The sequence below is a fragment of the Canis lupus genome, chromosome 2 (genome assembly GCF_048164855.1).
Source record: "Canis lupus baileyi chromosome 2, mCanLup2.hap1, whole genome shotgun sequence".
Lineage (NCBI taxonomy): Eukaryota > Metazoa > Chordata > Mammalia > Carnivora > Canidae > Canis > Canis lupus.
In genome coordinates, this window is record NC_132839.1 from 61424788 (window position 1) to 61448697 (window position 23910).

The following is a 23910-nucleotide window of genomic DNA, read 5'->3' on the forward strand; positions in this document are numbered from 1 at the left end:
CTGTCTGACCCAGGGTGGAGCTGCCTGTGTGGCCCCCCCCTCCCATCAGGGCTGCCGTGGGTGGGGGGGACACAGTGTTCAGAGGGTCTGTAGGTGCGTGGAGGGTTGAAGAAGAGAGAAGGGGAGGCAGGCAGGGGAGGGAGACAGAGAGGGAGGAATTAATGAGTGGTCCCAGAGGGACCCTGGGCTTCTCGTTACCATGGAGACAGGCAGGCTGCACCAGGCAGGTGGGGCTGACAGCAGCACAGCAGCGGTTACCAGGAGGGCAGGGCCCATCCCCGCCCCCGCCACTCCCACCTGTGCAGGGAAGCGCTCCAGCTCACAGAGAACAAGGCAGGGGTGGGGTGAAGTCGAGGACTGAACCAGGGACTCCCCCTCACTCAGCACCTCCTTATCAAACTCTGGGTCTAGCTGGTCTGGTTACATCACGGTTCCTGGCAGACAATCCTGTCACCACCTGTCAGCTCTTTCCAACCTGGAGCCTCCTCTGCCCCCACACCCCGGCCTGCCCCACACTCCCAGCCATCCGTCCATCCGTCCGTCTTGGCAATAGGGTGGGAGCAGAGCCCCTCCCAAGGCCCCCCCAGACCCATGAGGCTCCTCCACTTGCACCCCAGCATGGAGCAGGCTCCCCAGGACAGATGCCTCGAGACACGCAGGATGGGGGAAGGCCCTGGGAAGACGATGCTACATAACTAGGAGTAACTCGGGAAGCGGGAGGAAAGGCTCCACCGTGGCCACCGAATGCACATTTCACGGGCGGGCGGACAAGCAGGCGCCGCTGGCGCCCGGATCGAGATGGCATTCTGCCCACTGCACACAGACGCAGCACAGATTGATGGCTCCTGCTGACGGGGAAGGGGGCCTGGGCTCCTCTCCTGCCCGGGCTCCGAGGACAGGCAAGCTCTGAGCATGACAAGCATCTGCCAGGGGTGACAGGTGCCTTGGGTAGTCTCACATGGCTGCTCTGTCCAGCTCCCCACAAGCCCACCCACCGCAGCCCGGCATGGCTCCCTCAGCCTCCCCATCAGCCCTCCGAAGCGCCTGGCAAGGCTTCCTACCTGCACGGGGTCCTCGAAATAGAGCCCAGTCCGATCGGCCAGTCTCCAGGGCCCACTCCCCGGGCAGGTCAGCAGGAACGGGCAACGTGACCGTGAGCAGGGGCACCCTCAGCCTTCAGTCACAGGTCTGGATCCTTTTCCTTCTTCTTCGGATCCTGCCACCTGCCACCCGCCGGCCCCAAGAGCCCACTACCCACCCTGCGGGGCGCGCACGCTCCTGGCCAAGTTTAGGTGGCGGCGCGGCGGTGGCGGCGGCAGCTCCCCCTCTGCGGAGTCGGGCTCGTCTCTGCCGCCCGCCGCTGCCGCTGCCGCTGCCGCTGCCGCCTGGCGAGGAGGATGCTCAGAGCTTTGCAGAGCCCGCCGACTCAGCCACGCCAGGGAACTCGCCGATGGAGGCGAAAACAAAAGCGTTAATCTTCCCTGGGAGGCCCTTTATGCTCTGCCACTGACGAGCAGGAAAATCCTGACCTGTTTTCCCCTGCTCTTTGTAATTAAGACGGTCCCTTCCTGATGATAAACCAGAACGCACAGGAGGGGCTCCGTTCACAGTCAGTGAACCCCCACATTCTATATTTGGCCCAGCATTAAGTATCAGGGATGAACAGTGCACACGGGGATCACCCCACCTTCCGGATCCATCAAAGGGAGGCTTGCGGATGACCTGGTGACAATAAGGAAGCCCCCAGCCCCCAGGATTTACCACAGAGCCAGCCCTGAGCTGGGGGACACTTCACAGACGATCTCTCATTGAATCCCCGAGATACTGGAATGTTCTCTTGCTCAGCACAGTGCTTGCTCAGAGCAAGTAGCAGGGTTGGGGTCAGGTCTCCACCCTCGCCCTGGGGTGCAGGGGCTGGGGTCCTCGGTTGCTGGGAAGCGGGTCAGGCTAGGTCCAGACACCCACAGCAACAATAGTTCAGCCCACCTGAGCCTAGGACGCACCCCACTTTCAACCATCAGGTGTTTCAATGTGGCAAGATGGCACAACGTGCAAACTGATGTCTACACACTGCGAGAGGTGGCATGCTGGGGAAGGGACAGGCGCCAGGAGCCCGGGCGGCCTGGGTTCACATCTGGCTCTGCCACCTGCCTGGAGCGGCCGACGACCCAGCACACATGGGAGGTGGGGAGCCCAGGAGAGAGCAGAAGGTCTGGAATAACCTTTGCAAGAAACAAGAGACAAGTGCTTTGAACTGCTGGCAGTGGGCAGGCGGGGCCTGTCCCTAATATGTAGAGTGCCATGAGGTCCAGTAGAGTCATAGTCTCCGTCCACATATTCAGAGGACACAGGTATCAATATTACAGTCACCACACAAGACGATACGTACAAGATGCCCGCAGACTAAATGCCAACAGCCTCCTCATGTGACCCATACGCCCCAATAGAGCTGTAAACCACGAAGACCCCCACCCCTGCAAAAGCAGGCAGTGCGTGGAAAGTACTAATGCAGGCGCTGTGGTCTGCTCAACTGTCAGAAGGACCGGCATCAAGGGACGAGAGGAAGTCACAGTCAGCTTACTAAATTCCAGAATAGTCTGTTGATGGAATATGATGCAACACTGACCCACGCCGACCTACAGACCAGCCTTGAAGACCCCACTCTGTCAGAAAGTCAGGGCCACATGCTGTCTGACCCCATTCATGGGACCTGTGTGGAAGAGGGAAATCTGTGGACAGACAGACAGGAGGGAGACCCGAGGTGCTGGGGCATCAGGCTCTTGTTGAGGTGATGGAAATGCTCTGGAATGGACGTGCGACATGCATGCGTCTGCGTGGATACTGACAGCCACCAAACGGCACACGGTAAGGGCTGAACTGTGCAGTATATGAGCTATGTTCCCAATGTAGCTGTGTAACAAAAAGGCCCATCGTACAAAACAAACAAACAAACAAACAAACCATGCACACACAAAAACAGGGGAATTGACTAAATAGGAAATGTGAATGGGACAAAATCAGAATATCATGTTGTACAAACGGTTTGGTCTCAACTAGAATTACACAGAGAGAGAAAAAACCAGAAGGGAACCAGCCAAAAAGTTCAGCTACCCATGATCCCATTATCAGTGATCCACCCTCCTTGCCCGATTTGTGCTCTGCACACTCCCCACTGTCCGTGAGCATGAGCGTGGGCTCACACCCGTCCTCAGGCCCCTCCCCCCAGAGCTGGGGCCTTCCCACTGTGCGCTGACCTGGGGTGGGTGGGGGGTTCATGCTCTGGGAACCAGGGGAGGGGCTGCACTGTCGTGTGGGGTGGGTGTGACACCCACTGCCCTCTCCCTTTCCCACTCCCAGGGATGGGGGGGCCACTGAGGGCTGAGAGGGAATGTGGGTGGAGCCGAAGCCGGAGCAACTCTGTCTCTACTGCTCAGATGGACATCAAGTGTAATTTCAAGAAAAGCAGCTCAAAAAAACAAAAAAACAACAACAAAAAAAAAGCAGCTCAGCACTCAATGTACGATTCCGCTGCAGCATTGGGGAAGCCGATTATGTGCCAGGCAGTAGCTGTGGGTACAGGCAGGGCTGGGGTCCCTGGAGTTTCGAGGGGCACCCCATGTGCCCCACTGTCCCTGGCCTCCAGTGCCTGGCCTCAGCTGCAGCCCCATGCTCTTTAAAATGCCAGTCTGACCCGGGCGATCCCTGGCTCCGCAGCCTTCATCATCCCCCCACGCCCAGAGGCCCCTCTGTGACCTGCTGGGAAAGGCTCCCAAGCCCCTCGGCGGAGTCCTCTGTCCCCTGTGCCTCTTCCCCAGGGACAGGGGCAGCCCCAGCACAGAGCCAAAGAGAGGCTGAGGAATGAGTAGAGGGATGGGCTGGGTCTGACACCCAGGTGCATGGGGTGTGGTCATCCCATGGGATTTATCTTACTGAACAACTATCACAGTGAATGCTACATGTTCATTTTTCACAAAGAGACAGAGCCTTGTAACTCCCACGGCCATCAAAAGATGCACTTTCAGCACCCCAGAAAGCCCGCCTACCCCGTGACTGCTGTGTGACCGGCCCGGCCCAGTGACCACTCCTACGGGCCTCCTATGGGCACAGGGTCCTGCCGCCTTGCACACTTTCATTCCTCCAGAACTCAGACCCTCATCTAGACACAGGAGAGTTGGACCCAGGATCTCAAACAACCCTCCACCCCCAAATACACCTCTCCAGCCTCATCAGCTTGTAGAGGGCACAGGAGAGACCATGTCCAGGGAAGTCTTCCCGGAGATGGCCCTCGCTGAGCAGGCCCTGGAGGGCTAAGGAAGCTGTCCCCTGGAAGAGCTGGGAGGAACGGGGAGGCAAAAGCTCAGGGGTACGTATTCCTGCACAAACGCACATGAACATCGGACACCCCGAGGGGCACGGGAGCAGGACCTGGCTCAGAGAGGGCGCCCAGCGGCCCACTCACCTCCAGCACGTGCCCCGTGATGTACTTCTCACAGCCGTCACAGCGGATGCCGAACTTGGTGTGGTAGTCGGCCTCACAGTAGGGCAGCCCGTCCCTGCAACGAGACAGGCCATCAGGACGCGTACAGGTTCACCCGGGGACCGGGCAGCCAGGTGAGGGCTGGCGGCGGCCTCCAGAGGCTCAGCCGTGGGAGTAAGAGCCACATCTGGGAAAGTGAAGATGCTCCCACCGACGGGGCTCTTCCTTCCAGTTCATTCCACCCCCCATTCAGTAATGTGGGCAGGAAATGGCCTATTGACTTACTAAAGGGGTCTGGGGTGTCCTACAAAATCATGAGCCATAAAGTGTGTGTGACAAAGGTGCCCATGCCAGGACCAGGTCTGTGGATGACGCAATGTCACGTGGCACATGTGGGGTTGGGACAGAGCCTCTCTGTCCCTGGGTGTGGCAGCAGAGGCATCTGGCCTCGTGGGAGGGGACACGAGGGCTGCAGGTGACCTGTCCACTGTGCATGCATATTTACAGCGTGCCCACACCACGCCGGGCATCGTTCGTGGTGTGGGGAAGCAGTGACGAGTGACACGTGGCTTTGGGTGCCGCTCCCAGGTATCTGGGCAGCCTTGGGCGAGTCAATGCTGAGCCTCCCCTGAATGCACTGAGGGGAATAGCTGGTTCTTGGGGCTGCTGATGGGAAGATAGCGCACGGGGCAGGAGCTGGTTTGAAAGTGACTGTAATTATTATTATGGGGTCAACACAACACAGGAGGAGGCAGCGTGGCAGCAGAGGGAGGGCCCAGAGGTGGTGCCAGGGTTCCTGGGTTGGTGGCCACGCTCCGTGCAGGGAGGTGCTGGTGGGCAGCAGTGAAATGAACAGGCTTGCACTCAAATGCCACCACTCCCCAGCTGTGTGCTCCTGGGCAAGTCGCTTAACCTTTCTGAGCCTCGGCTTCCCCAACCATAAAATGGGAGAAATTATAGTAAAGTCTAATGAAGATGTGGCCAACACCTAGCACACGGCAGGCTCTCGCCAATTGGTGGCCAAGGCCACTGCCATTGCTAACCAGGGCCGCCCCTCGGCCTGGCCCGGCCCAGTAGGATTTGGGTGTGGAGGCCACTGGCATGCAGGGGCACCTGCTGCCCGAGCGCATCTCCCTTCCCCTGCACCGCCAAGGTCTCCCTGTGGTTCCCAGTAGGGTTTTGATTATCATGTGGCTGCCAACAGAGGCTAAGAGTTCTCAACTTATGGGAGACCAGAGCTAATGCCGCCCTCTGGACCTTCTGTAGGACGGGAAGGCTTCCTGGAGGAAGTGGCCTGCAGGACGGGAAGAGGGGGTGGTTTGGAGCCCCTGGAGTCGCAGTGACCACAGGCTATTTCTCTGACCACAGCTCCGGAGAGGATGAAGCCTTTCCTTCCAGGAGAGGAAGAGGTACACTTAGCCCTTAGGACCAACTTCCAAATGTCGCTGACCTCAGGGTCCCAATTACTTCCCACAATGGTGTCTGTGCCCCAAACCCAGGAAGCAGAGATAATGTCTCTATGGCAACACCAACGCACCCTCCCTGTCAATTCTGGGACCATTCTGGAGGCTGCTGAGTGACAGGCGAGCCGTGTGGGTGAGCTACCAGCGAGCGCCCTGGGGGCTGGGCAGGTCTTACTTTACTTTAAAGTGCTCTGTCTCCCAGGGCTGCCTTCATGGGAGTCACGCCCCCCTTTCCTTCACTGTGACAGAGGAACGGCCAGTACCTCCCCCAGCCTGATCTGGCCTAGACAGAGGTCCGTCCTGGCTTGGGGACTTTCACTGAAAACATGTGGACTCCATGACTCCACACGTAGTGGTGGAGACACAAGACAGAGAGACCCCACACTCCCTTCACCCCATTTCCCCTGTGAGTGACCTCGGGCACAGCGAGGGTACGATGGTACGAGTGCAGCCAGGGGATGGGTGGGGGCACATCGGCGACCTCCTCTGGATTCCCCGGGTGTGATGTGTACTCCTGCCTGTGTGAGTGTGCGTGTGTGCATGTGCGTGCAGGTTTCATCCTGTGCCGTTCTATTGTACAGCCAGTTCCTGGGATACTTCTGCTCCCTCGGGCATCGAGAACCAGCAGGGTCTCCCACACTAGCTGCCCGGAGCCCTCAAACTTGCAGGAAGGAGCCTGCTCTGCACACTTCAGCTCACCCCCTAACCCTGTGCCACAGGGCGGCTTCCCTGACTCAAGGCCCCTGACCCCAGGGAATGAAATGCACCCCTTCCCGGCAAACCAGCCACTCCTGCTCAGGGCTAAGTCCTTCCAGAGGCTCCGTTTGCACTGCCTTCTGAGGACACGTGCCCTCCGACCCCCCACTCAAACCAGCCGTCACATCTGGGGTTGGGGACACAAGGTTGGTGGGGCGGGGGGCTGCCCGATGGTCAAGCACTGCAAAAGTTGGAGTTGGGACTGAGTCATCACATCTGTCCCCCCCACTCCTGCTGCTGGAGTCAGCTGGCATCCAATGCACATTCTGCAGGTGACCCAGGTGCCACGGGAGGGTGACCCCCATGGATGGGCAAGGGCGGGGGGCACTGTCTGTTTCAATCCGTAGAAATGGAGCTGAGGTCTCTGCAGGCCACACTAGGGAAGCAAGGCTGGTGGGAGGAGATGCCAGGCTGGGAGTCAAACATGCAGGGCCCTGAGGCCACACAGGGGACAGGACAGGAGTGGCTGCAGGGGGACGGACGGAGCAGGCTCACATGGGAGGACCCCGCCACTCACTTGCTGATGTACTCCGCATCGAGCTGCTTCCCGCACGTCTCACACTTAAAACAGCCCAAATGCCAGTGTTTGTCCAAAGCCACTAGGGACTGACCATTTTTTATTTCTGCGCCGCAGCCTCCACAACCTGGAAGAAAGCACAGGACACAGACATCGTCGTTGTGGGCGCCTGCACTGCTGGGTCTCCAGGCACAGAAGTGTGCAGCGCCAGCCTGTGGGGGGGGACAGAGGGGACTATCCGGCTGGGTGTGCTGCAGGGACCCCGTGACATGCCGGCTGCTGTGAACACGTAGGAAACAAATCACAAAGTTCATCCCTGCACACATTGAGCACCAATTGCATGCAGCCTGGGCCCAGAGCTGACAGAGGATGGGCGCCAAGCCAGGATAGCAGGGGTGTCTTCAAACAGGAGCACACTGTAGGGTGGCGGCCGCCTGGACGGGGGGCAGCAGGCCTGGGGGCCCCCACCTGTCCTCCTCTGTCCACAAGTAGACTGTGAGCCTAACTGACCCAACCGATGTGCCCACCCAAGAGAGGTCTGGGCTGCCACCCCCTGCCACTCCTTCCTCTGGGCTCTCGCCTGCCTGGATGCCTCTCCCAGGAAGCCCTCCTGGCCCACTCATCTGGATCTCCTTCTTCGACCATCTGTGCTGCATCCCAGACACAGCCTGCCAGTCCCCAACCCGAGTCCCTGCTCCCAGTCTCAGTCCAAGTCCCAGCCAGGCCCCAGGCAGTCAGCCTTGGGGAGTCCTCCCCTTGGCAAACCACCCACAGGTGACATGTGTTCTGCATTCTGTGGTCCCCACCTGGTCTGAGCCCCTGCCTGGTGTCCCCACACCTCCTCTGCTCCCCACTACAGTGTGCCCACCCCTGCTCAATGGCCCCTGGGACCCAGGCCCTCTCCTTCACACTTGGGCCTCTGGATCCTGCCTTCCAACCGTGGGCGGTCACCCTAGGGCCCCCACAGCCAGTGTCACCGGTGCCGAAGGATGACGGGGTGGAGCAGGACAGGGGAACCTCGGGTGCAGAGACCGGCAGCATGACTGGCCCAGGTGCACCTGTGTGAGTGTGTTGTGTGTGCGTGCACCAGTGCCTTTGTGTGAATGTGTATGTCTGTGGGTGATCGAGACCGTTCATGTATGTGTGTCTGTGTGTGTGTGCATCCCTGTGAATGCATCTCTGTGTTCCTGCATGAATGTGTGTCCTTGTATGAGTGTGCCTATGTGTGTGTCTGTGTGAATATGCATCTGTGTGTGAGCATGTCCCTGTGGCTGTGAGCACGTGTGTGTGTGTCTGTGTGTGTTGGGGGCAGGACAGGCAAGGCCTTGGGGAGCCCCGCAGTGTCCTGAAGAGCAGAGCCAAGGAGAAGTCATCTGGCAAATCACCCCCACAGCCAGCAGGAGCCCCTGAGCAGAGCAGCCTAACAGTCCTGGGCTCAGCCTAGGGGCAGGCAAGGGGAGCAGGGACCCTGCTACTCAAAATGAAAGAATGGGGCACAACAGGCCTGGATACCAACCCTGGTCCCTACCACTCACGGGGTCACACTAGAGCCAAGCTCTGTACTCTTTGGGGTCCCTGTTTCCTCACTTGTGGGGTGGAGCAATCCCATTAAATGGCAAAACAGAAAGACCACACAGGCCATGCCGGCACAAGAGGGTGCCGCCCACCAGGACAGAAAGGGACGGAGCTCCAGGGGGTGCACGGCAGGGGCTTCACAGGTGCTACTCTCACCTTGGCAGATAGCAGCGTCGTGTTGTTTGAAGAATAAAAAATATTTGACGCACATGAACAGAAATCTCACAGAGGAAGACATAGACATGGCCAACACGCACATGAGGAAATGCTCCGCATCACTGTCCATCAGGGAAATACAAATCAAAACCACAATGAGATACCACCTCACACCAGTGAGAATGGGGAAAATTAACAAGGCAGGAAACCACTCATGTTGGAGAGGATGCGGAGAAAAGGGAACCCTCCTGCACTGTTGGTGGGAATGTGAACTGGTGCAGCCACTCTGGAAAACTGTGTGGAGGTTCCTCAAAGAGTTAAAAATAGACCTGCCCTACGACCCAGCAATTGCACTGCTGGGGATTTACCCCAAAGATTCAGATGCAATGAAACGCCGGGACACCTGCACCCCGATGTTTCTAGCAGCAATGGCCACAATAGCCAAACTGTGGAAGGAGCCTCGGTGTCCATCGAAAGATGAATGGATAAAGAAGATGTGGTCTATGGATACAATGGAATATTCCTCAGCCATTAGAAATGACAAATACCCACCATTTGCTTCAACGTGGATGGAACTGGAGGGTATTATGCTGAGTGAAGTAAGTCAATCGGAGAAGGACAAACATTATATGGTCTCATTCATTTGGGGAATATAAAAAATAGTGAAAGGGAATAAAGGGGAAAGGAGAAAAAATGAGTGGGAAATATCAGAAAGGGAGACAGAACATGAGAGACTCCTAACTCTGGGAAACGAATTGGGGGTGGTGGAGGGGGAGGTGGGCAGGGGGCAGGGGTGACTGGGTGATGGGTACTGAGGGGGGCACTTGACAGGATGAGCCCTGGGTGTTATTCTGTATGTTGGCAAATTGAACACCAATAACAAATAAATTTATAAAAAAAATATTTGACGCCCACAAAACTGTTGGTCAAGCTCTGGCTTTCCTAAATTATCACAGAGTTCAAATTCACACGCAACTTTGAAAACACTTGAAGACCCACATTCGAGATCCAGGGCCTCAAGGCTGGAGGGCGGCCTGTTCATCTGGGGACCCCTGGGGCCCAGTGTGGGCTGGTAGCTCCGACACTTGGCAAATGCATGCATGCATGCGTGAATGAATGACAGGGACCCAGAGAGTGCCCTCTCCTCTCAAGTCCGGGAGGCATCCAGACCCCATCCAGACCCCATCCCCAACCCACTACCTCCACTGGCCCCCCAGCAGCACAGACCATGCAACTTGCCCGTTCTGGATTCGAGCCAGCCGGCTTCGAGTGCGGGCTCACTCTGTAAGCTCCAGGTCACTGCCTCTCAACCAAGGATGGCTGTGCTCCCCGGGGGGCATTTGGCCATGTCTGGAGACACTTCTGATTGTCACAACCAGAGGGGGCACGCTCCAGGCACCTGGGGGCCGAGGCTCGGCACGCTGCTCAATATCTTCCAACGTGCGGGATGGTCCCACAGCAAAGAATCATCTGGCCCCAACTATCAACAGCGCCAGACGAGAAGCCCGGCTCGGAGCCTAGTGCTTCTCCTAAATGGACAAAGCAGGGGCATGTCACACCGCGCTGCGCCAGGGCTGGCGGGAGGCGGGGTGGACACGGTTAGACACAGGGCCCTTGGGGCCAGGCTGCCCTCACCAGCTGTGTGACTGGGCACGTCACTTCTCGTCTCTGCCCAGCACAGTGGGGATGCATTTTTCCGGGGGCGATGGTGGTCCGGGCTCCCATTCTTGTTCGGAGGCTCAGGAGAGCTAACAGCCACAGGCCCGCGGTGTGTCTGACAACTGACTATGCACCGAGGCCGATGCTGTTGTCATGACAGGAAGACCCGGTGGCCCGATGCCCCGCGGGAAGCCATCCGAAGACGTCTCTCCAACAGGACCCTCTGCCTCCCGCCCGGTGCCAGGGGAGGGCCCAGAGGCTGCAGGTGAGCATGCCAGCTGCAGCTGCAGGGAGGTGTGGACCTGACACCGGCCCCAGCCCCGCACTCCCCCAGTGAGCAGAATCCCACCAACAGCAAGGCCCGAGCTCAGACGCAAGAGCAACCTGCACGGAGGACCATGGTCATGAAAACAGCAATCATCACTTTCTAAACACAACTGGAGCTACGCATAGCTATGCAGGGCTTTGTCGACGACAGTACAGAATCTTGTGTGACGAATCCTGACAACAGCAGTCGTCAGCTGAGGGAGGGGATATCCTGGAGGGAGGCAGAGGTCGCCGGGAAGGGCCACAGCTGGCCGCCCACTCACCCACACACCCTGGCTTGGCTCTGCCATCACAGCAATGGGGGTGAGCCTGGGCCGCTGCCCCAGCATGACCCTTCTAGAAAGTTCCATAGTCTCCTGTTTGCTCCCTCCTCCAGCAGACATGGCATGGGATCACCAGCTCTGCCGCTAACTTACGTGGGACATAGGACATGCGGGGCGGCCTCTTTGAGCTCTAGCTGTGAACTAGGGTGGGTCAGATGCACCCTCGCCCCTCCTCTCCCCCCAGGTCAAACCAGGCTGGGGAGCAGGGAAGGACTGAAGGACTCTGGCTCTGAGTCCAATTGAGATTGACTTTGGAAAGCATGGAGCCTACCAAGGTCTAAAGGGTGAAAATGCTAACAAGTGATGAGCGAGCCCTGTCATTTCTCTGAAAGCCCCAAACTGAGCGGAAGAGCTTGGAGCAGTAGCTGGCAGAGAGAAAGCACATTCACGTGCACCCCACACACCGGAACTCTGGGCTAAACCGGGGACATCCACTCCTGACGGCAACACGAGGGCATGAGGTGCACGGCCCAATGGTGGCCAGGGTTGGGTGTTGGCTCTTGGGGGCCGTGGCACCCCACAGGGCAGGTGCACCCCACAAGGTAGCCACAGCACCCCACAGGGCAGCCACAGCACCCCACAAAGCAGATGCACCCTATAAGGCTGCCACACCACCCATAAGGCAGGTGTGCCCCACAAGTCAGCCATAGCACCCTGCAATTTAGGCACAGCACCCAACAGGGCAACTGTACCCCACAGGGTGTCTGCACCCTATAAGGCAGGTACACCCACACGGCAGTCACTGTACCCCACAAGGCATATAACCTCACAGCCTCACTGTCCCATTTCCCGGGCAGGATGGGCCAGCGAGGGAGCTGGGGCTCCAGGGCAGCCTCTCTCAGGGAAGCAGACACAGAAGCTCCAAAGGCCACAGACCAGACATCTCAGAGGGCAGGCATCCCTTTCTGCTGAGGGCTCAGGTGCGGGGCCTCCAGACCCCAGCTCCAGTGTCCCCAGCTCTAGTGTGACCCCAGGTTCTAGATGTGAAGCCCTCTATGCCCTGGTAGGGCTGAGCCCCAGTATGGGAAGCCCAGACCCAGGGTGGGTGGGGAAATGCGTGGCCAAACCCAAGACCAGGCCCCAGAGAGCTGCTCCCCACTCCGTGTCCCCGAGGTCCCACCTCCTGCTGCCCTACCCCAGACACTGCCCACACCCACTTCTGAACGCACCCCCAGTCTCAAGGCCCAGAGAAGGGACATGGCCTGGCGCCAGGCCCCTGGGAGGGCTGCCCTGGGACAGCTAGACCAGCAAGCAGCTCAGAGCTGGGGGTTCCGGGGAAGGGGAGCCTGGGGAAGGGGAACCTGGGGAAGGAGAGCCTGGAGGAGAAGCAGAAAGCTCCCAGCCCTTGGGGAGAAGACCCTCCTCCAGGCAGGGCGGGAGCTGTCGTGCAAGCCTCAGGAGGAGGGCTGAGCTCCTTCAGGGATGGAATGGCGTGGGCGTCCAGCGGCGTGAAGCACTTATCTTGTTACTAAGCAACAGGCTCCGGCCAGAGAGTGGAAGAGAGACACTGAGGGATGCTCAGGACCAGAACTCCAGCTGAACTCCTACCCCAACAGCTGCCCCTTCCCCCCTAACTGCAGACGCAGCAGCCCCCACCTGCCCCCAAGCCCTGAAACCTGCAGGCAAATTACAGGGCCGCCCAGGTTCTTCCCAGCAGCCCTCGCTCAACAGCCATCTACGGCTCTCACTGCCTCCGGGACGCACCCGGGACTCCTTGGCCTGGCTTTGCCATAGGGTTTCCATCTCTCCCGCTTCCTTCTGTTCCTGTCCGCACACAGCAGCACCCCCGCCCCCGTCCACTGACAAGGGCCTGCGAGTTGCCCACAGCACACTCCATGTTCTCCGTTCTGTGGTCCCTTCCCTTTAATGCCCACCTACGTGACCCTCGGTTTCAAGTTTCAGAACAAAGGCCACCTCCTCCATGTGGTCACAGCGTCCCCTGCTTCGAGGTCTGAAGGCCCTAGCCCCAGCCCCAGGCGCACCACCCCCTGGCTGGACGCTGGGCACCCGGCACACGTCCATCTCCCCACCAGACTCAGGGCCTCTGCAGAAGAGGAGAGGCTTCCTGGCCGGCGGGGCTGCTCCGGGCACAGCAGGAATTAGGAAGACTCTGCAGACATCCACACAGGAACCAAGAGCTGGTAACGAATGTCTACACTTTCTAGGCACAGCAGAGGTTCTAAGCTGGACAGTCTCACCGTGGGCCGGAAGAGGGGCCACTTGCATTATCAGACCACCTAGGGGGTCTGATAGGGGAGCATTTGTTCTCTGGAAATGTACATTTGGTATTAAATTTTTTTAATATTTTATTTATTTGAGAGAGACAGAGCACCAGCAGGATTGGGGTCAGAAGGAGAAGGAGAAGCAGGCTCCTCACTAAGTGTGGAGCCCGACACGGGGCTCAATCCCAGGACCCTGAGATCATGACCTGAGCCGAAGCTAGATGCTTCACCAACTGAGCCACCCAGGCACTCCGTAAATTTGGTATTTTAAAACAAATGTACACTTGGAAAGAGCAGTCTTTTAAGACTCTCAAAAAACTATCAATGAATCTGGGTTCAGGCATATTTCCTTTCTCACTCTGGCTGCCAGGGAGCTCTGGGCACACTGTTCAAACTCATCTTGGGATGCCTGGGTGGCTCAGTGGTTGAGTGTCTGTCTTCGGCCCAGGGCGTGAACCCAGAGTCCCGGGATCGAGTCCCACATCGGGCTCCCTGCATGGAGCCTGCTTCTCCCTTCTCCCTCTGCCTGTGTCTCTGCCTCTTTGCGTCTCTCCTGAATAAATAAAATAAAAAAACAAACAAAAAACTCATCTCACCCCATTTTTTATTTTTACTTGTTAGAGTTTTTGCCTACTCTTTCAGATTTAATTATAATAGTATTGATTATGTATGAAGCAAATCCTCAGAAGGTCAGTGAGTCCAGACCTCAGTGGGAGAGGACTCTCCCAGCAATCCCCAAAGCAGCAGCCTCCCCAGCTGGCACTGCGGCTAGCTTGCCTCCCCAGGGAATCAGGGCTTCACCTCCTTTCACAGAGTAAAACCACTGCCGGACCCCAAGGCCAGCTCGGAGCTTCTAGAAGGCTGCAGGTGCAAGCTCCTCTGGAGAGACTTCCAAAGCGGCAGATGAGGTGGGCGGGTGGGAAGAAGGTGCTTCACGGGGGAGAGAGACTGAACCCTGAGCGAGAGGCTGGCTCTGGAAGTCAACAGGAAGCCCTCCGCTGTCGGGAGGAGGGCGCGACCTCAGTGACCACGGCACGCGGGGTGGGCTCTGAAACTCCATGTCTCCCCGGGGAGCCTGGCTGCGGCGGGTGCTGGAGCGCTGGGCCCCCTTCCCAGTCCCCGCGTCCCACATCTGGCCCCGAGAGTCGTGGACGCAGCACCTGCCTGCCCCGCCTTGCACTCCTGCTGCCCTGCACCCTCAGTGACACCTCTGCACACATTTGTTCCCTCATGGTCTGCTTTTGCCTCCAACAAGCATCTTTTGAGCACCTGCTGCATACAAACCCTGGCCTTGCCCCTGGGGGTGGAGCAGTGAACCCAGGAGCTCCTGACCTCAGAAGCCCAGAGTTCAATGCTCTCCTAATGGTTCCCCTAAAGGGCTTCTGGAAGGTCTAGAATTATCTGTGGAGCTGAATGTGTCTGGAGGGGGCTGCAGGGGTGGAGAGGACATCCGCCCAGGCCCCGGGAGGCTTCCTGGAGGAGGCAGGCTGGAGGGCACAGCCCCCCAGAGACCTTCTGTCCCTTGCTCCCGTCCTGTGTTTGTCCACAGCTACCCTTCACTCCCACCCCTTCTGGTCTGAGTCTGTGTGGTCAGGCCCCTCCCCGGGCCCCGCGGAAGGCAGCTTCCACCCCACCCCCACCCGCCACGCCGCTCAGTGCCCACTTACTCCAGAGGCCCTGGGACAGGTACGCACTGCTGCCCGCTGTCTTGGGCAGGGAGCACTTCTGGCACATGCATTCCTTCCCATTGAAAGTCACTCGGTCCCCCGGCGGGAAAGGCAATCTGAAACAAGAGAGTGAGTGTGTGACCAGCCAGGATTGCCTCTGGCTCTTCTCCTGGGGCCCCCCATATACCACCGCCTCCCCGGGGGCCTCCTGGAGACAGGCGTCGCAGGCGGAGGACGCAGGACCCCCCCATCCGGGCACCGCGGTGCTCCCACCATGTGATCCCTCTGCACAGACAGGTGCATGCAGCGCCCTGGCCGGGAGCAGCGAGGGCCGGCGCCGTGCTTGGCACGCGGCAACCGACCAGGCAGCCTCAACCGCCCCCTCCTCCATTCAACCCTGCCTCCTCTGACCACCCAGGATGCTTTGTCCATATCAGTTTAACAGCAATGGCAATGGCTAGCATTTATTGAGCAACTACTATGTGCCAGGAGCCAAATATTACGATAGATACCTCACAGGCATGCTTCATTTAATAACTGTAGGGCATTTGTCCAAGCTGGAATTTGCTTCATCTTTTTTCTCTATAGGTGAGAACACTGAAGTTCAGAGAGGAGAGTTAACTTTCCAAGGACACACAGCCGAGGCATGTCAGAACCAGAGTCAAACCAAGACCTGTCAGGCTCTGAAGCCCCATGATTTACCTACCTAGTCTAGTCTTTAAGATGTTAGCAGCTTGTATAAGCACCAGACACCAAGGTACTGTACATTTTATCCCATCTTTATTTAAATTTAGCATTTTGCTCAGTATGGATTTTGCTGCACTGATTTTTAATGTTTTAAAATATCACATTATCATTTACCTTGATTGTTGATTTTTTAAAAAATTATTATTATTATTATTATTTTTTTTTTTTTTTTTTTGCGCTCACTGAAATTCTGCATCCAGAGCAAGTCCCAGACCTGGTGCAAGATAGGTCACAGCTCTGGGTTGCAGAGAGCCAGCTAGCCTTCCTGCACCAAGGACTTCCTCTCTGGTGCCTGGGAGATGGGTAAACTGGCTGCTCTCTGGCAAGTGAGGGACAGGCCACCTGCCACCAGGGGCAGGAAGACAGACTTCAGTGTCCTGCCCACGTCCATCCTGGCCACCTGCTGCCACTGAGCAATCGGCAGCCCTGGGCCACTTTCCTTCCCCAGCTCAGGCTGACCAAACAACCTGTGCTCTGGAGCAGTAGTCTGCAGAATTCTCTCAACCAGGATATGCCTTTGCCACTGCTTAAAGCCTTGAGCACCCGCTGCATACAAACCCTGGCCTTGCCCCTGAGGGTGGAGCAGTGAACCCAGGAGCTCCTGACCTCAGAAACCCAGAGTTCAATGCTCTCCTAATGGTTCCCCCAAAGGGCTTCTGGAAGGTCCAGAATTATCTGTGGAGCTGAATGTGTCTGGAGGGGGCTGCAGGGGTGGGGAGGACATCCACACAGGCCCCAGGAGGCAGAGTCTCCCAGCTGCCTTCTCAGGGCTGGGAAATCCATGGCATATCCCTTGTGCTCAAGAGGTACACCTTGCTAGAGTGAATGAGTGAGTGAACAAGAGAATGACTGAAGGCCCCCAGGGGGCCTAATTCAGCACCCCCTCCTGCCTGGCCTCCTCACGTAGCCTGCCTGGTCACACCAGCCCCAGGCCAGCCCCAGCCCTGCAGCATGTCTCCCCCCAACGGAGACTGCCATAGCCCCCCCTCACGTACGGCTGGCGTTCATTCAGCTGGTGTGTTCTGGGGCCCCCAGTGGGCCAGTCCCTTCTCTTGGAGACCAAGGACGAATAGAGACTGAGCTGGCCATCTCCGCAGGCTTGTGAGACAGCCCTGCAGACCTAGCTTCTTGGGGCAGAGAGCCTTTGCAACTGATGCCTTGTGCTGTGTCACTTGTGGCCAGTGCTGTGCTCTGCTGCTCTCTTCCTAGAGTCCTACAGCTGGCCTGGTAATGTGGGGTGTTGGGATAGAGTGGGGTTCCTCACCTTGGCTGCATGTGCACTGACAGGGTCTCTGGCTATGTGACCCTGAGCAAGTTACTTACCCCATCTGAGTCCTGTTTCTCACCTGTAAAGTGGGACTGATAATACCTGTGTCATGGGATTGTTATTCATCACTCCATCACTCCATCCATCCATCCATCCATCCATTCATCCATCCATCCATCCATCCATCCATGCATGTATCCATCCATGCATCATCCACTTATCCATCAATCCCTCTCTCCATCCATGCATCATCCATCTATTCATCCATCCATCCATCCATCCATCCATCCATGCATGTATCCATCCATGCATCATCCACTTATCCATCAATCCCTCTCTCCATCCATGCATCATCCATCTATTCATCCATCCATCCATCCATCCATCCTTCCATCTATCCATCCATGTATTCATCCATCCATCAGACAAACTGCATGGAAAGCTCTGGCATACTGCCTGGGACCAGGAGAGGCTGAATAAATGGTAGTTATTATTTTCTTAGTTCAACTTTATTGAAATATACTTTGACAAATGCATGCATTCATGTTTTCATCATCATAGTCATGTTATGGGACATTCTGTCCACTGCAAACAGTCCCCTGTGACTGTCTATAATCACTTCCCACTAGCACCCTTGGCCCCAGGCAACCATGATGGGCACTCTGTCACTGTGGATGGGATATGTCTTTTCTGGAACTGCATACACATGGAACCACACAGTAGGTAGTCTTTGATGGCTGGTTCAGCATCCTGTCCCTTGCACTGCATACATCATTAGTTTGGCCCTTGTTACTGTGGCACAGTGGTGCTCCACTGGACAGATGAGGGACAACAAGATTCCACTCACTGTTGAAGGATATTTGGGTTCTTTCCAGTTGGGGGCTCTTACAAATAAAACTGCTAAGAACGTTTGGTGACAACTCTTTAGGTAGACATGTGCTTCCACTTCTCTTGGGTACATACCTAGGAATGGAACCACTGGGCCATATGCTAACTCTGTGTTCAACGTTACAACAAACTGACACACTGATTTCCAGATAGGTTGTACCACTTTGCATTCCCCCGGCCATACATGATCATTGCTTCAGCTTCATATCCTCACCAACACTTGCCATTACCCACCATTTTAGCTTTAGCCAGTCCAGTGGATGGGTGATGGTATTTTATCCTTTTAATCGGCCCTGTTGCATGTGCTTATGGTCATTCATGTGTATTCTTTTGTGGAGTGTCTGTTAAACTCTTCTGCCTATTTTTTAATAGGGTTCTTATTTATCTTCTCATTGCTGACTTGTAGAAGTTCTTTATATTTTTTGGATGCCAGTCCCTCAGCAGATGTACCTTATCTACCAGCTGATGGCTTGCCTCTATACTTTGCTGATGTCTTTTGACATCATTTTTCTTCCTCTAGCTTTACTGTCACGTAAGTGTGCTGGCAACAAGTTCTCTTAGCTTTTGTGTGTCTACAGAAGTTTTTATTTTGCTTTTATTTTTTTTTTTGCAGGGGGGAACACATTTATTCATGTTATTTTAATCGCATACATCTTGGAGATACTGAGGGTTCAGTTCCAGAACACTGCAATAAAGCAAATATTGCAAGAAAGCAAGTCAAATGGATCTTCTGGTTTCCTCGTGCATAGAAAAGTAATGTTTACACTGTAGTCTATTAAACATGCAATAGCACTAAGTCTAAAAACTAAAGCAATAAAGCACATACCTTAATAAAAAATACTAACCATCATCTGAACTTTCAGCAAGTTGTAATCTGACCACAGATCAGACAATATAATCATAAAAAAGTTTGACATATTGCAAAAGTTACCAAAAGGTGACAGAGACCCAAAGTGAGAAAATTCTGTCAGAAAATGGCACCAACACACTTGCTCAATGCAGGGTTACCATGAACCTTCAATCTGTAAAAAGTACAGTATATGCAAAGCACAATAAAGTGAAGTGCAACAAAATGAGGTGTGCCTGTATATAATATTCATGCCATTCAATACCTATAATTCATTAGTTTCTAGTGTATTCAGACTTGTGCACATGTCCCCACAATCAATTTGAGTACTTTCTCATCAACCCAAAAAAGAAACCCTTTACTCTTTAGAGGTCTTGCCTTCGTTTTTTGAAAGCCCTTTTCTTTTCTTCCTTCTTTTCTTTTTCTTTATCTTTCTTCTTTCTTTTCTTTCTTTCTCTCTCTCTCTCTTCTTTCTTTCTTTCTTTCTTTCTTTCTTTCTTTCTTTCTTTCTTTCTTCTTTTTCTTTCTTCCTCTTTCTTTCTTTTGGCTTGGTATGGAATTGTTTGATTTTTTTCCTGTAACTCTTTAAAGATGCCATTCCACTATCTTCTATGGTGCATAGTTTCAGGTGAGAGGTCTGCAATAATTCTTCCATTCCACTGTATATGATGTGGGTCTTTTTTCTTGCTTTTTGTTAGATTTCTTATTACTACTTTTCAGAAATTTTATTATGATGGACTTAGTAGGATTCTATTGTGTTTATTCTGCTTGAGGTTCATCAAGATGCCTGGATCCGTGGGTTTATAGTTTCATCAAGTTTGGAAAATTTTCAGCCATTATTTCTTCAATTATTTGGCCTTCCCTACTTTGGGGGTCTCCCCTTCCCAATCCAAACAGATAGAAAGATCCTTGATCCACAGATAGCTGAATCTGTCTTCATGTTTTCTAGTCTTTTCCGTCTTTTCACTTTAGCCTGAATAGTTTCTGTTGTTATGTCTTCAGGTTCACCAAGCCTTTCATCTGCAATACCTAATCTACTGCTAATTTCTTTGAAGGGATTTTTCATCTCAGAAACTGTACTTTCCAGAAAGTCCATTTGACTTCTTTTTATACCTTCTGTGAGACTTCTATGTGCATTGACATTTTCCTTTAAACACCTAAGCACATTTTCAGTACTGTTTCAAAGCCACCATCTGTTGGTTTCACAACACACTCATTTATGGGTCTACTGCTATTGACTGGCTTGTCTTCTGGCTTTGGGTCTCCTTTCCCAGCTTTTATGACTAGTAATATTTGATTGGATGCTGGGCACTGCCTATGCTATGTTGCTGAGAGCTGGATTTCCCGTCTTCTTGTGAAGAGTGCAGGACTTGTTCTGGCAGGCAGTTAGTTCATTTGCAGATCAGTGCCACCTTTTGGGGTTTATTCTTGTACTTCCTTTCAGCAGGTGTTCATAGCCTTTGCTCTAGGGCCATTTTAGTCCCATGAATAAGGCACAACTTTCTTGGCATCCCCACTGCACACCTGGCTGTAAAACAACCTGGTCACAATTTGATGTCTCCCAGCCCCGGGAACCATTCAGCTTGCACCAATCTGGCCATTCTTCATCCACTTTGTGATATGCGCCTCTGTGGTTTTGTGTTCAGTGAAAGGCTCAAAGGCTCCCCCCACGTTGCTCTCTGCACTTGCTCTGTGTGGCTTCCTCCCTTCTGGGGTACAGCCTCTGCTGCTCATATCACCGCCTCCTGACTTGGTCTTCTCTCCTTGTACTATGGCTCCAGGAACTGCCTCCAGACACAAAGCTGGGTGGTTGCAGGGTCCATGGCCTTGGTGGCCCTAGTCTTAGTCCCACACAGCTTGTGCCCCAGAGCCCCAAAACAACTGCTTCATATAGGGTGTTGCAGTTGTGTATGGAGGGTGGTACATGCAGCCCAGTTACTCCAGTGTGATGGAGCTGTCTACTATTATTTCAAAAACTGAAGATTATCCAGAGGTGATCCTTCACACTTACTATGATTATGTCCCCTTGTCTCTAAGCATCATGTATAGAAATCAAACATTCTATCATCCCCGTGGGAACTCTGAGACCCACACATGCTGCAACAACACAGAAACTGTCATTAGAAATATTCCTTCATTGTTCCCCCCTCTCTGCAGCCCCCCGGCCAAGCATCCACTTCTGTCCAGCACACATGCCATGTCTACAGACAACAGCTCTTGGAACAACACTCAAAAAATCCCCTTGAAACTGGGTGTGGTGAGACAGAAACAACAGAGCAGAAAATAAACTCTGGGTTCTTTTATTCTTTGTTTCTTAGAAATAGAACATCTCCCCGGAAGCAATGTGTCTAGGGTGTGGGGCGGCACTGAAGGAGGAGGATGCTCACATGGGGAAGCAGCTTCTGGCCTCCCTGCTAAGTCTCCAAAGGAGCTCACATCAAGCAGCCCCAGGGCCGTGCTGCTAGGGCAGTGTTGTGGGGCCCATAAGAGCCCCTGCACTGGGCACAGAGGCTGCCCTGAGGAGGGAGAGAGCTGGGCCCCTGTAAAGGAAAGTTCCTGGAGATGAGGGTGGCACCCTTATGCTTCAGTGTCTCTAGGTGCTGAGCCTGGAGAGTCTGAGCTAATGCATCTACAAGCTGCTGGTGCCAGCCCTGTGCCAGGCCCACAGAGGTGCTGAAAAAGCCTGGTAGGATGAATGAATGAGTGATGGAAGGAAGGAACTAGAACAACCTGTGAAGCCTCTCTCAGCTGGACCAAGGGGCTTGTACTTTCTTATGGATGCCCTGGGGGCAGCAGGAAGGAGGGACAGACAGAGGGGAGGCAGGGACCCCAGTGGCAGGACCCCAAGCAGGCAACTTTGAGGCCTGCATGGGGCAGTGGCTGGGTAGATTCTATAAGGGGAAGGACCCTTCCTCAAATCTGGAAGATACCCATGCTTGAGGGGGAAGGGAGGAGGAAGGGAGGGAAGGAAGGACATGGGAGGAAAGGAAGGAAGAGGAAAGGGGACAAGGGAGGGAAGGAGGGGAGAGGGAAAGAAGGAGGAGGGAGGAGGGAAAGAAGGAGATGGGAGGGAAGGAAAAGGGAGGAGGGAGAAGGAAGGAGGAGGGAGGGAAGAGGAAAGAGAGGGGAGGAAGGAGGGAAATGGGAGGAGGGGGAGGATAGAGGAGGGAAGGAGGGGTGAGGGAGAGAGGGAGGAGGAAGGAAGGAGGAGGGAGGGAGAGGGGAAGGAGGAAGGAGGGAGCACCCGGAAGGAGCAGGGAGCCCGGAGGCCTGACTCACCGACACACGGCACACACGAAGCAGTCGGGGTGGTAGGTCTTGCCCAGCGCCGACACCACCTCGCCCTCGATGAACTGGTCGCAGCTGAAGCAGCGGGTCCCATACAGGCGCTGGTAGTCCAGCGTGCAGATGTACTCGCCCTGCCGCACGAAGAAGCCACCCTCGGCCAGGTCACAGCCACATGCTGGGGGAGAGCCATGGCGTTAGTGGGGGGCCCACCTGCCAGCCCCACCACACACCACACACACTTGACACAGGTCTCCGTGCTAATTTGGGGTGACTCGCTGAACCTGGGTGGCTAGATTCCCAGTACAGATGCCTATTTGGGCCACTCAGACTGGTGCCCAGTGGACTTTCTTGTGGAAGCTTCCAGAAAAGTGGCATGGACAGGAGAATCAGGCTCCACTAAGGGGCCGGCCCGCCTCCCTCCCTGGCCAGCCCCCTGGACCTCAGCAGGGGTGAAGTGTGGATGCCAACGAGCCCCTCTGCTTCTCTGACTGGGCTGCTCCCAGCAGGGAATGCAACAGCCCGGGGAAGGTGCTCTGCTCTGGTGAGAAGATCTCGTGCAGCATGGGGAGCACAGAGGTGTCCTGTGGTTGCCCCCAGGCCCCAGAGCAACTCCCTGACCCTCTCCCCGACTCCTGCCCGTTTCCATGTCCCGATGCCTGTCTCTCACGGTGTGGGCAAGGCCCGGAGGGAGAGAGACCATGAACACTCGAACACAAACCCTTTTGTCCCCTGTCCGCTAACACACAGCTGGCCCCAGGAAGCTGCACTGCAAAGTCCCAAGGATGGGGTGGGGACAAGCTGCCAGGTGGGGATAGGGGTGACTTTTCTCGGGACAGCTTGCCAGTCTGTGTCCAGGACACCCATGCCTTCACTTACACACTCCCCCTGCAGCCCAGGGGCACGTGGGAGCCAGGCATGGTTCCAGAGGGAGCCACCTATGCCTGCCCCGGCTGGCCCAGCCCCTCCCTGCCGGAGGCCAGGAGGACACCCCTGTAGTCCCTGCCCTGCCAGCCAGGTCAGTCCTGGGTCCTCGTGGGTCACAGCCCCCAAGCAGAGTCTTGAAAACTATATCCTTCCTCCTTTCCTCCCTCCCTCCCTTCCATCCTTCCTTCCCTCCTTCCTTCCTTCCCTCTTTCCTTTCTTCTTCTTCCATCATCACCTTTTTGAATCCACACTTAAAATTTTCCATCAAACATTAATTGATAGCAAAGGATATTATTTCTGGTAAATTCTAAGTATTGGCAATTTGAAATTTAACTCACGTCATCCTTTTGAGCACATCCAGAAGTAGATGCCAAAGCAAGACCACCAACATATATGCAAAACCCACAGCCAAGTCTCAGTAAAAGCAGAAACTTCACCTAGTCCCTTTTCTGCCTAGAAAGCCTCTGTCCACTCTACTTCCCCAAAGCACGGCATGTGAACATAACGCACCCCGATGTTCATAGCAGCGACGTCCACAGTAGGCAAGCTATGGAAAGAGCCCAGATGTCCATCGACAGATGAATGGATAAAGAAGATGTGGTGTATATACACAATGGAATATTACCCAGCCTCAGAAAGGATGAAATCTTACCACTTGCAATGACGTGAGTGGAACTAGTGGGTATTATGCTGAGCAAAATAAGACAATCAGAAAAAGACAATTACCATATGATCTCACTCATGTGAAACTTAAGAAACAAAACACATGAACATAGGGAAAGGGAGAGAAAAATAAAACAAGATGAA

The 23910-nt window shown here is 55.0% G+C and overlaps 1 protein-coding gene across 32 annotated transcripts in view; it reads right to left on the reverse strand.

Annotated features, from left to right (window-relative positions):
* ABLIM2 (actin binding LIM protein family member 2) overlaps nt 1–23910 on the reverse strand; it is a 142803-nt gene that overhangs the window by 72671 nt on the left and 46222 nt on the right. For all 32 annotated transcript variants that reach the window (XM_072803070.1, XM_072803304.1, XM_072803247.1 and 29 more), the window contains exons 3-6: nt 22171–22354; nt 15143–15258; nt 7214–7340; nt 4460–4553 (exon numbers count right to left, since the gene is read on the reverse strand). In XM_072803070.1, coding sequence (XP_072659171.1) covers nt 4460–4553; nt 7214–7340; nt 15143–15258; nt 22171–22354 — 521 coding nt within the window. The remainder of the gene's footprint in view (nt 1–4459; nt 4554–7213; nt 7341–15142; nt 15259–22170; nt 22355–23910) is intronic.